This window comes from Littorina saxatilis, linkage group LG16 (assembly GCF_037325665.1).
Source record: "Littorina saxatilis isolate snail1 linkage group LG16, US_GU_Lsax_2.0, whole genome shotgun sequence".
In the NCBI taxonomy this organism is placed as follows: domain Eukaryota; kingdom Metazoa; phylum Mollusca; class Gastropoda; order Littorinimorpha; family Littorinidae; genus Littorina; species Littorina saxatilis.
The window spans coordinates 18,215,465-18,227,964 of NC_090260.1; the positions used below are offsets into that span (position 1 = coordinate 18,215,465).

At 44.1% G+C, this 12,500-nt stretch overlaps 2 protein-coding genes across 2 annotated transcripts; one reads left to right on the forward strand and one right to left on the reverse strand.

Annotated features, from left to right (window-relative positions):
* The first annotated feature begins 2,896 nt into the window (after positions 1 to 2,896).
* LOC138949897 (D(1) dopamine receptor-like) lies at positions 2,897 to 4,715 on the forward strand. The gene has a single exon (XM_070321682.1). It carries the CDS (start codon positions 2,897 to 2,899, stop codon positions 4,475 to 4,477), a length of 1,581 nt encoding a protein of 526 aa, XP_070177783.1. The 3' UTR covers positions 4,478 to 4,715.
* A 2,190-nt stretch (positions 4,716 to 6,905) lies between these two features.
* LOC138949898 (dopamine receptor 1-like) lies at positions 6,906 to 8,990 on the reverse strand. Its single transcript, XM_070321683.1, has 3 exons — positions 8,648 to 8,990; positions 8,004 to 8,284; positions 6,906 to 6,953 (listed from the first exon to the last, which is right to left on the reverse strand). Exons 1-3 carry the CDS (start codon positions 8,988 to 8,990, stop codon positions 6,906 to 6,908), a joined length of 672 nt encoding a protein of 223 aa, XP_070177784.1.
* Between the last annotated feature and the right edge of the window lie 3,510 nt (positions 8,991 to 12,500).

The window sequence follows — 12,500 nt, forward strand, 5'->3', positions numbered from 1 at the left end:
ATGTTGTTGTTGTTTCTGTCTGTAAAAGCCGGGGGAAGAGTTAATTGTTTAATCAGTTTTAACTGCCACTTCTATGCGACATGTCTTCCTTCTAACCATACTATTATGATGTCGGGAGCAGATATATATCAGTGAACATAAATTGCCATTATTTAATACTAACTTTAAAAGAAATAATGAGTGGCTGCTGACACCAGTTGATCATGTTTAAAATCAAGGATAAGCCACAAATTGTTTAAAAAATAGCTAAAATAAAATTCTTCTGCTTCAGGGGGGCCACGCCCCCTGGACCCCCCAGGTTGTAACCCCTCCCCCCCCTCGGGCATAACTTATCCGCCCCTGGTGTGTGTGTGTGTGAGTGTGTGTGTGTGTGTGTGTGTGTGTGTGTGTGTGTGTGTGTGTGTGTGTGTGTGTGTGTGTACACTGAGCACAAAAAGGATATTTTTCCAGAGGTATAGCCCAGATGTTAAACAGCAGTTTTGGGTCAGAAAGAGACGTGTATTTAAAGATCAGTCTCTCTTCTGCTCAAAAATGTATTTCCTGGATCTGAGCAATATTTGGGTATGACGTCACGGGTCCGTGACCACGCCTACCCTCAAAAATGGTGGTTTTGACGGCATGATTCACTTTCAACCGTCGAAACGGTAACTTAAACTGAAAGATATTTTACATTTTTTACAACAAAAAGTTTATTGGTGTCTTACCTAACAGGCCATACACATTTCGTTTAAATTCACCACGCAGTAATTAGGCTGACCCAGCTTGTAAAAGAGAGCGACCACAATCCTGGAAAAGGGCAAAAAATCCTGGGTTTTTATGGTTTTTTTGCTAGGTAGCCGCAGTTGATATGCAATAAATCTAAAACAATACAACATTTTAACGTTATCAGTGTCTGATTGTGTGACAGGGTGTGAATGTTGTTTTGATTTCTCATTTCTTTGTGGTGGCTTTAATTTTTTATAAAACCAAAGTTTAATTATATGTATTATTATATTGAAACATACCATTTTGTCAGTAAGTCTTGTGTGTGTTTGTGGTAGTTATTAGTAATGCAAATGCATATATGTATGCATTATTAGTGTATAATATGTACATCTTAAGTGTATGAGTTTAGCATGCGACGTTCGTAGTTACGAGCCGCTGAGGTGGTTGTAGGAAACTATGATCAGGGCTGGTTGGGGGCCGGTTGGGATTGGGGTGGGGGGGGGGGGGGGGGTGGGGGGGGGGGGGTGGGGGGTGTAGCACGAGAAAATTACTCCCACGAGATTTTTTACTCCGGAGCAAAACATTTCGCACGAAAATTGTACTCCCTCTACAAAAAAATTACTCCCCCACAACACGAGAAAATTACTTCCAACGACAGGTGTGTTCCTAGTCAACATTTCGGTCAAAAATGTTACTCCCCTGGCGAATTATTAACGAATAAATTATTCCACCTTAACACGAGCGATTTACTGCCCACGCCAGGTACACGCAGCTTTTACCCCCCTGTCCCCTGTTAGTCTTGGTGGTGGAAGGGGTAGCGCGACATTTGGTTGCGCGAGATCACATACATGTGTTGGCTTTATCCCTTCACTCCCATTTTCGCGTACGAGATTTTTACTGGAAGTAAACAATTTGGGGAGTCAAAATTTTGTGGAGGGAGTAATTCGTTCGTACCTTGGAGAGTTCTTTTCTCGTACGAAAGGTGTACTCGGAGTAAGAAATTCGTACGAAATATTTACTCCAGAGTAAATTTTTCGTGGAGTAAAAATGTCGTGTTTCACCGGTTACAATTTTTACTTGCCGGCCGGTAGCAAAAAAAGTTAAGGTGCACCCCTGCATCATAATTTAATTTTTCACAATGTATTGAAAGTTTGTGAAAACCAAATAACCAAATACCCAAAATCTTAAACTATTTGAATGTTTTAAATGCGGTAGATATTTTATCATTGATTTTTCTCTTACTACCTAGCCCCTTTGCCTGCGTTTTATCTGTGTTCAAACACAAACCAGAAACTTTTCCAAAACGTTCTATTGTTTCAATTGAACTTTCAAAGGAGGTTCTGTCTCCCTTATTCATCAATTGCATGAGCATCATAAGCACATTGTGAAAACTGTGTTTAACACCATTAACAACAACTCCTTGAATATTTAGATTTTTTCTTATCACAATGGACAGAACTTGAACACAAAACATAAATAAATAAGGTGAAAGTGGACTTCCTTGTCTACAGCCGTGTCCAATAGCACACCAAAGTGTTGTTTGACCGTTGACAATAACGGTCGATTTAATACCAGCATAAAAAGTGGTAACCCATTGGCATATATCTTGGCCCAAACCATATGACTCTAATACCAAACTGCCCATCAAGAGAATCAAAAGCTTTTTTAAAATCCAGACAGAGAAGGAGCCCTTACACATTTATTTTTTACATTGCATTATGTCGGTGGCATATTGTTGGGGTCACCCTGTATTCCTTTAATGTTCGGTTTTGCTTGTTCGTTGTTTCAGATCTGCTGTCTGGTTCCTGTCCTTCAGGTCATCTGCCTTACACCTGGTGCGAAAACAGACCGTGGGAGTGACGCGTTACCCTAGCAAAAGACAGTGCGAGTGACGCGTTACCTTTAGCAACAGAGAGTGGGCGTGACGGGGTACCCTTAGCAAAAGACAGTGCGATTGACGCGTTACCCTTAGCAACAGACAGTGGGAGAGACGCGTTACCCTCAGCAACAGACAGTGGGAGTGATGCGTTACCCTTAGCAACAGACAATGGGAGTGACGCGTTACCCTTAGCAACAGACAAGGGGAGTGACACGTTACCCTCAGCAACAGACAGTGGGAGTGACGCGTTACCCTTAGCAACAGACAGTGGATATGACGAACCTCACGAACTTAACGAGCACGACGGACTTGATGCCGCCAGGGCAGACAGAGGAAAAGACTACAGCGGTGAAAGTGTTGGTCATCAGCATACTGTCATTCAACATCGTCACAGCTGCCGTAGGCAACCTTCTCGTCTGCATCGCCGTTGTCATTGAACGGTCTCTGCATAGGGACACGTACTTCCTCATCGCGTCGCTGGCGGTCGCTGACCTGCTGTGTGCGGTGCTGAGCATGCCTTTCGCTGTCCACATCGCTTTGTATGGACAGTGGGTGTTCGGCGCTGTCTACTGTCGAATCTGGATCGCCTCTGACGTCGTGTTATGTACGGCGTCCATCTTGCACCTGTGCCCTATCGCGCTGGACCGGTACTTGTCCATCCGCTATACAACGTACTACGCCAGGACGGTGACCACTCCAAGAACGGTCGCCCTCATCGCAGGAATCTGGGCCTGGTTTCTCCTCGTGGCTTATGTCCTAGTCGATCTTGGATGGCAAACGCCGGACAACGAGGGGTCGGGTTCTCAGCGGTGTGACGCCATCTTCGACCCTGGTTACACCATTGGTAACACAATCATCTCCTTCTACGTCCCCTGTATTGCCTTGCTCGTCATCTACACAAAGCTGTTCGTCTACGTGTTCTTGCACCAAAGGAAGATGCGCCAATACAGCGAATCGATAAGGCTTGTTGACAGAACCAAAACAATTACGCTTTACAAACGGACCGATCTTAAAATTGCAATAAGTCTCACGATCTTAGCAGGGTCCTTCATGGTTTGCTGGGTACCCTTTTTCAGCGCTGTTTTTGCCGAAGCTGTGAACGGGACTTATATATCGCCACTGACCTTCCTGGTCCTCACCTGGCTGGGATATTTCAACTGCTGCATCAACCCTGTTGTCTACGGCTTTTTCACAAAGCCATTTCGTCGCGCCTTTCACCGGATGTTTGGCCTAAGACGATTCTTTGATGAGAGCGGACAAAGCCGCGCCAGTCGCTTCACTACGGACAGGACATTTCCAACTGCCACTCTAAATAGATTAAACGTAACACCAGAGAATCGGAGTCTCTCAGTATCCCTAGCAACAGACAGTAGTAAAGGCACGTTACCCTCAGCAACAGACAGTGGGAGTGGCCCGTTACCCTTAGCAACAGACAGTGGCACGTTACCCTTAGCAACAGACAGCGGGAATGGCACGTTACCATTAGCAACAGGCAGTGCACTAGTGACGCGTGCGTTACCCTTAGCAACAGACAGTGAGCGTGACGCGGTACCCTTAGCAACAGACAGTGCGATTGACGCGTTACCCCTAGCAACAGACAGTAGGAGTGGCACGTTACCCTTAGCAACAGACAGAAGGAGTGACACGTTACCCTTAGCAACAGACAGCGGGAATGGCACGTTACCAATAGAAACAGACAGTGCACGAGTGACGCTTGCGTTACCCTTAGCAACAGACAGTGAGCGTGACGCAGTACCCTTAGCAACAGACAGTGCGATTGACGCGTTACCCTTAGCAACAGACAGTAGAAGAGGCACGTTACCCTTAGCAACAGACAGTAGGAGTGGCACGTTACCCTTAGCAACAGACATTTGGAGTGGCACGTTAACCTGAGCAACCGGCAATATGAGTGGCTCGTTACCCTTAACGCTGGTCTTAATTAAGCGAACCTTTGATCCATGGAAGTAAAAGTTCGGACTAACTTGCGATCTAGGGTTCGTGTCTTAACTAAGCTGGATATTGACGAACTAGTTAAGCGAACTCAAGAAAGGTTTTTTTTAACTTAAAAAAAAAATGTGTTTACATGCAGGCTGCTTCAACCCATACTTGACCATACTTTTTTGCTTCTATTTTTTGGCTCACGTAAGTGTAGCCTATGCGATGATAAACTTTGTCTGTCTGTGCGTGCGTGCGTGTGTGTGTGTGTGTGTGTGTGTGTGATAGAAACTTTAACATTTCCGAGTCTATGGATTACGTCAGTCTCGGTCAAAAGTGTTCGACGTGTGTGATAGAAACTATTTGAAGACGTCACATTATGACGTAAGAGGGTTAGACGTCACGCAAAGGAATTACTGAAAGTCTCGGTCATTGTTATTGTGAGCGGGGCGAGACTACTTGGCAGATCCAGGGTCTCGCTTTCTTGCACAGTTTCACCTGTGCTTACTGTGTGTGTGTGTGTGTGTGTGTGTGTGTGTGTGTGTGTGTGTGTGTGTGTGTGTGTGTGTGTGTGTGTGTGTGTGTGTGTGTGTGTGTGTGTGTGTATGTGTGACGGAGTGATTGAGTTTGTGTTACTGTTTGTCGATTTCTTACGTGAGCCTTGAAGGCTTCGCCTCTTGTTCTTCTTTTCTTTTGGCATCCTTCTTCATTGATCTTTTTTTCACTTTTGTTTTTTAACCAAAATTATATATTAATGTTTCTTCTTTAAATATACCTATATAATATATAATTAAAATTCCTTTTTGGCTCACGTAAGTGTAGCCTATGCGATGCTAAACTTTGTCTGTCTGTGCGTGCGTGTGTGCGTGTGTGCGTGTGTGCGTGCGTGCGTGTGTGATAGAAACTTTAACATTTCCGAGTCTATGGATAAAGTTCGCATAAGAAGATTTCGTCTCGGTCAAAAGTGTTTGACGTCAATTAATGCATCACTGATGACGTCATGCCTCCCTGTAGTTTTTCTCTCTCGCGCGGTGTGTGTGTTCATTTTGTGCACATGTGTTATTGTTACTGTTTGTGTATGTGAACTCGTGTGTGTGTGTGTGTGTGTGTGTGTGTGTGTGTGTGTGTGTGTATGTGTGTGTGTGTGTGTGTGTGTGTGTGTGTGTGTGTTATAGTGTCAGTTATTCTTTCTTTTGTCCCGAATCCTTGCTTTTCCTTGAAAATGTCTTCCAAAACTTGGTTGTCCAACTTTTGTCCGAGAGATGAGGTCGGAACGGTGGTATGAGAAGAATTCAGAACTTGACACCTTGATGTCATCTGACTGATTGGCTAATTACACACTTGTCTGTCTTTTGTCGACCTGGATCATAAAATTGCCGACCATGTTGATTTACCCACCCCCTTGTGAACGTGAGTCCACTTGAGACATCAGCGTAGCCAACACACAACAAACCCAAAGTCGGACCGTAACAAGTTTTCATTATGTTATGCCTGCCACCCCACTGCCCCCACCGCTTACCCCTTCTCAGTTCACAGTTGTCTGCAGCCTCAACCCCCGTGGGTAATAAATCACTCGACTATCGTCGCCTATCCTTGGCACAAAGGGTCAAAAATCCAAAAAATAAGCCCATATTTTTGAAAATATTTATTTATTTATTAAGGAGATTTCTATAGCGCATAACTAAAAGCACTATGCGCTTTACAATATCACTAGGTATAAGCACACGCAAACATACTCTAATTAAATAGAACTCAGCCTAACAAGACATACTAAGAACACCAAACATTTGAGTTCACACAGAAATAGAGAATTAAATTAAATACTGGACAAACGATTAAAATAAGCTTAAGGCCTACACCGACTACAAAGTACAATGGAGTATTTCAAATACAATATGCCCATATTTTTTGGAAAAAAAGCCCTTATTTCTATAAATAAGGCCTTATTTTAGAAATAAGGCCTTAAATATTTACAGCCATAAGGAAATAAGGGCATAATGAAATATTGTTCCTCTGTCACCAGATCATTGCCTCTGGAACAGAACTGACCCTTATGTACATCCCCTCACACACAGGGATCAGAGGCAATGATATGGCTGACAGAGCAGCAAAAGAGTCTGTCACAGATCAAGCAGCATTTTATGACCTCAAATTAACAAAGACGGAAGCAAAACGCAAAATGGCCAAAGTTGCCTGGCGTCACTGGGAAACAGAATTAAAAACAGAAGGCGATGCCCATGGTTGGCTTTTTCTGCCCCGACAAACAAAACAAAACAGGCCTACACTCCCCAACCCCCTCCTTAAAATACTTCGCAGAATTCGCACGGATGGATGCGCTCACAAGTTCTTTCCCCGTCTCTGTGAATGTGGAAAGCTAATCTCTTTTTTACACCTCTTTGACCGCTGCCAAGTACTCCAACAAGATTTCCGCAACCTACACACCCTTGTCAACGAACACAAACTGAAACCCCATACCATGAGTTTTTAGATAAACATTGCACGCTTCAATGGAAGCCAGCATACACCCTGTGTCTCTCAATACATAAGGCTGAAATAGGACATCTCTTTTGAAAACTTTATCTCCTCTCCTCCTTCAAACAAGGCTAAATCACATACACCGCCCTCCTACCTGAACTTAAGTTCCCCATTCTGATATATCATTTTAGCAAGTTATATTTAATATTCTTATTTGGCTAATAATTCTTTTTATGTTTCTAGTTACGTATTTATTTACTTATTCAGTCAGTTCTTTATTACATTATTTTGGCATCATCCAAAAGTCTGAAAAATATTTTACATAAATAAAAAGCAAATAAGCCTACAAAACCGCTCCACTCCAACTATATTTCGCGTATGGCAACAACCCCAACAAAATCTTTACTTCCATCCCCATTTTGAAATATCGCAACAACAGACTTCCAGATCTATAACACGATCATATGTGTTCTCTGTTTGCATGTCTGTCCAGTGTCCCATCCCCCCATAAAGCATATCAACTCTACCTGTCCCAAGATAGGCCAATTGGTTCTAAGAGGACGTTAAAACTAATTATCATCAGATTAGTCCGAACTTTTACTTCCATGGATCAAAGGTTCGCTTAATTAAGACCAGCGTTAAAGGTAACGAGCAAATCCTCTTGCCGGTTGCTCAGGGTAACGTGCCACTCCTACTGGCTGTTGCTAAGGGTAACGTGCCACTCCTACTGTCTGTTGCTAGGGGTAACGTGCCATTCCCGCTGTATGTTGCTAAGGGTAACGCGTCAATCGCACTGTCTGTTGCTGAGGGTACCGCGTCACGCTCACTGTCTGTTGCTAAGGGTAACGCACGCGTCACTCGCACTGTCTGTTGCTAATGGTAACGTGCCATTCCCGCTGTATGTTGCTAAGGGTAACGTGCAACTACCACTGTCTGTTGCTAAGGGTAACGGGCCACTCCTACTCTCTGTTGTTAGGGATACTGCGCGACTCCGAGTCTCTGGTGTTACCTTTGATCTATTTAGAGTGGCAGTTAAAAATCTCCTGTCCGTAATGAAGCGACTGACGCGGCGTTGTCCGCTCTCATCATAGAATCCTATTAGGCCAAACATCCGGCGAAAGGCGCGACGAAATGGCTTTGTGTAAAACCCATAGACAACAGGGTTGATGCAGCTGTTGGCATATCCCAGCCAGGTAAGGACCACGAAAGTCAGTGACGATATATCAGTCTCGTTCACAGCTTCGGCAAAATTAGCGCTGAAAAAGGGTACCCAGCAGACCATGAAGGACCCTGCTAAGATCGTGAGACTTATTGCAATTTTAAGATCGGTCCGTTTGTAACGCGTAATTGTTGTGGTTCCGTTTTGGCGCATCTTCCTTTGGTGCAAGAACACGTAGACGAACAGCTTTGTGTAGATGACGAGCAAGGCAATACAGGGGACGAAGAAGGAGATGATTGTGATACCAATGATGTAACCAGGGTTGAAGCTGGCGTCACACCGCTGAGAGCCCGACCCCTCGTTGTCCGGCTTTTGCCATCCAAGATAGACCAGGACGAAAGCATCGAGGAGAGACCAGGCTCAGATTAATGCAATGAGGGCGACCGTTCTTGGAGTGGTCACCGTCCTGGCGTAAAGCGTTGAATAGCGGATACACAAGTATCGGTCCAGCGCGATAGGGCACAGGTGCAAGATGGACGCAAAACATAACACGACGTCAGAGGCGATCCAGATTCGACAGTAGACAGCGCCGAACACCCACTGTCCATACAAAGCGATGTGGACAGCGAAAGGCATGCTCAGCACCGCACACAGCAGGTCAGCGACCGCCAGCGACGCGATGAGGAAGTACGTGTCCCTATGCAGAGACCGGTCGATGACAACGGCGATGAAGACGAGAAGGTTGCCTACGGCAGCTGTGACGATGATGAATGACAGTATGATGATGATCAACACTTTCTCCACTGTACTCTTTTCCTCTGTCTGCCATGGCGGCATCAAGTCCGTCGTGCTCATTAAGTTTGTGAGGTTCGTCATATCCACTGTCTGTTGCTAAGGGTAACGCGTCACTCTCACTGTCTGTTGATAAGGGTAATGCGTCACTCCCACTGTCTGTTGCTAAGGGTAACGCGTCACTCCCACTGTCTGTTGCTAAGGGTAACGCATCACTCCCACTGTCTGTTGCTGAGGGTAACGCGTCTCTCCCACTGTCTGTTGCTAAGGGTAACGCGTCACTCCCACTGTTTGTTGCTAAGGGTAACGCATCACTCCCACTGTCTGTTGCTGAGGGTAACGCGTCTCTCCCACTGTCTGTTGCTAAGGGTAACGCGTCAATCGCACTGTCTGTTGCTAAGGGTACCCCGTCACGCCCACTGTCTGTTGCTAAGGGTAACGCGTCACTCGCACTATCTGTTGCTAGGGTAACGCGTCACTCCCACGGTCTGTTTTCGCACCAGGTGTAAGGCAGATGACCTGAAGGAGAGGAACCAGACAGCAGATCTGAAACAACGAACAAGCAAAACCGAACATTAAAGGAATACAGGGTGACCCCAACAATATGCCACCGACATAATGCAATGTAAAAATACATGTGTAAGGACTCCTTCTCTGTCTGGATTTTTAAAAAGCTTTTGATTCTCTTGATTTGCAGTTTGGTATTAGAGTCATATGGTTTGGGCCAAGATATATGCCAATGGGTTACCACTTTTTATGCTGGTATTAAATCGACCGTTATTGTCAACGGTCAAGCAACACTTTGGTTTGCTATTGGACACGGCTGTGGACAAGGAAATCCACTTTCACCTTATTTATTTATGTTATGTGTTCAAGTTTTGTCCATTGTGATAAGAAAAATCTAAATATTCAAGGAGTTGTTGTTAATGGTGTTAAACACAGTTTTCACAATGTGCTTATGATACTCATGCAATTGATGAATAAGGGAGACAGAACCTCCTTTGAAAGTTCAATTGAAACAATAGAACGTTTTGGAAAAGTTTCTGGTTTGTGTTTGAACACAGATAAAACGCAGGCAAAGGGGCTAGGTAGTAAGAGAAAAATCAATGATAAAATATCTACCGCATTTAAAATATTCAAATAGTTTAAGATTTTGGGCATTTGGTTTTCACAAACTTTTAATACATTGTGAAAAATTAAATTATGATGCAGGGGAGCACCTTAACTTTTTTTGCTACCGGCCGGTAAGTCAAAATTTGAACCGGTGAAACACGACATTTTTACTCCACGAAAAATTTACTCTGGAGTAAATATTTCGTACGAATTTCTTACTCCGAGTACACCTTCCCTACGAGAAAAAGAACTCTCTAAGGTACGAACAAATTACTCCCTCCACAAAATTTTGACTCCCCAAATTGTTTACTTCCAGTAAAAATCTCGTACGCGAAAATGGGATTGTGGGCGAAGGGATAAAGCCAACACAGGTATGGGATCTCGCGCAACCAAATGTCATGCTACCCCTTCCACCACCAAGACTAACAGGGGACAGGGGAGTAAAAGTTGCGTGTACCTGGCGTGGGCAGTAAATTGCTCGTGTTAAGGTGGAATAATTTATTCATTATTAATTCGCCAGGGGAGTAACATTTTTGACCGAAATGTTGACTCGGAACACACCTGTCGTTGGAAGTAATTTTCTCGTGTTATGGGGGAGTAGTTTTTTTTGTAAAGGGAGTACAATTTTCGTTCGAAATGTTTTGCTCCGGAGTAAAAAATCTCGTGGGAGTAATTTTCTCGTGCTACACCCCCCCCCCCCCCCCCCCCCATCCCAACCGGCCCCCAACCAGCCCTGATCATAGTTTCCTACAACCACCTCAGCGGCTCGAGACGACAAACGTCGCATGCTAAACTCATACACTTAAGATGTACATATACACTAAAAATGCATACATATGCATTTTCACTACTAATAACTACCACAAACACACACAAGACTTACTGACAAAATGGTATGTTTCAATATAATAATACATATAATTAAACTTTGGTTTTATAAAAATTAAAGCCACCACAAAGAAACGAGAAATCAAAACAACATTCACACCCTGTCAGACAATCAGACACTGATAACGTTAAAATGTTGTATTGTTTTAGATTTATTGCATATATCAACTGCGGCTACCAAGCAAAAACACCATAAAAACCCAGGATTTTTTGCCCTTTTTCAGGATTGTGGTCGCTCTCTTTTACACGCTGGGTCAGCCTTACTGCGTGGCGAATTTAAACGAAATGTGTATGGACTGTTAGGGAAGACACCAATAAACTTTTTGTTGTAAAAAGTGTAAAATATCTTTCAGTTTAAGTTACCGTTTCGACGGTTGAAAGTGAATCATGCCGTCAAAAACCACCATTTTTGAGGGTAGGCGTGGTTACGGACCTGTGACGTCATACCCAAATATTGCTCAGATCCAGGAAACACATTTTGGAGCAGAAGAGAGACTGATCTTTAAATGCACGTCTCTTTCTGACCCAAAAACTGCTGTTTAACATGTGGGCTATACCTCTGAAAAAATATCCTTTTTGTGCTCAGTGTACACACACACACACACACACACACACACACACACACACACACACACACACACACAAACACACAAACACACACACACAGGCACGAAGTCAAATAAACACACTGGCACACCACACACACACACACACTGACACACACACACCGACACCACACACATACACACACTCACGCACGAACACATTGAAACAAACTTGTGCGCGCGCACTGATTTCTAAACAACAGTAAGCAGTGAACGATGCATTTGCTAATCATGAGGCAAGAAATGAATGTGGTAAGTTTGTTTCAACTTTGACCCGCTCTAAATCCCATTGTACATAGGAGTGGTGTCCGTCTGTCTCCCTGAGGATAAAAGGGCTCACAGTTACCAAAACTTGTGATCAAAATCAAAGTCTTTCAGTAACCTGGAAAGCTACTTAGAGTGCTGTCTCAATTATCCCCCGATCGCCGTAGGTCGAAGTTGAGGACTATCAAGTGTATAGGGAGGGGTAGGGGGAGGGTGGAAGGGAATTGTTACGACACGACTTTGTCGTGTAAAGGAAATGATGGGTGGCACGCGGATATATCCGTGGGATGTTCAGACATCTCTCTCTTTCTCTCTCTCTTTCCCTCTCTCTCTCTCTCTCTCTCTCTCTCTCTCTCTCTCTCTCTCTCTCTCTCTCTCTCTCTCTCTCTCTCTCTCTCTCTCTCCCCCCGACCCCCAGCCCCAATTTTTGGAAGGTTAGAAACTAGAGGACGTACATTTCTGTACAGTCACCATAAATTCTTTATTATGAATGTAAAGATTTTAACAAAATCGGCAAACCATAAAAGAACATCAAACAAGTCGCGTAAGGCGAAAATACAATATTTAGTCAAGTAGCTGCCATTGTTCAGCAAGACCGTATACTCGTAGCATCGTCAGTCCACCGCTCATGGCAAAGGCAGTGAAATTGACAAGAAGAGCGGGGTAGTAGTTGCGCTAAGAAGGA

Excerpts from the sequence above, each read along its gene's own strand:
- LOC138949897 (XM_070321682.1), top strand. The coding sequence starts at position 2,897 with ATGCCGCCAGGGCAGACAGAGGAAAAGACTACAGCGGTGAAAGTGTTG.
- LOC138949898 (XM_070321683.1), bottom strand. The coding sequence starts at position 8,990 with ATGCCGCCATGGCAGACAGAGGAAAAGAGTACAGTGGAGAAAGTGTTG. Across the intron at positions 8,285-8,647 it reads CGCGCTGGACCGATACTTGT|GGTCCTTCATGGTCTGCTGG; the intron begins GTATCCGCTATT and ends CGATCTTAGCAG. Across the intron at positions 6,954-8,003 it reads CCACTCTAAATAGATCAAAG|GTTGCGGAAATCTTGTTGGA; the intron begins GTAACACCAGAG and ends AAGGGTGTGTAG.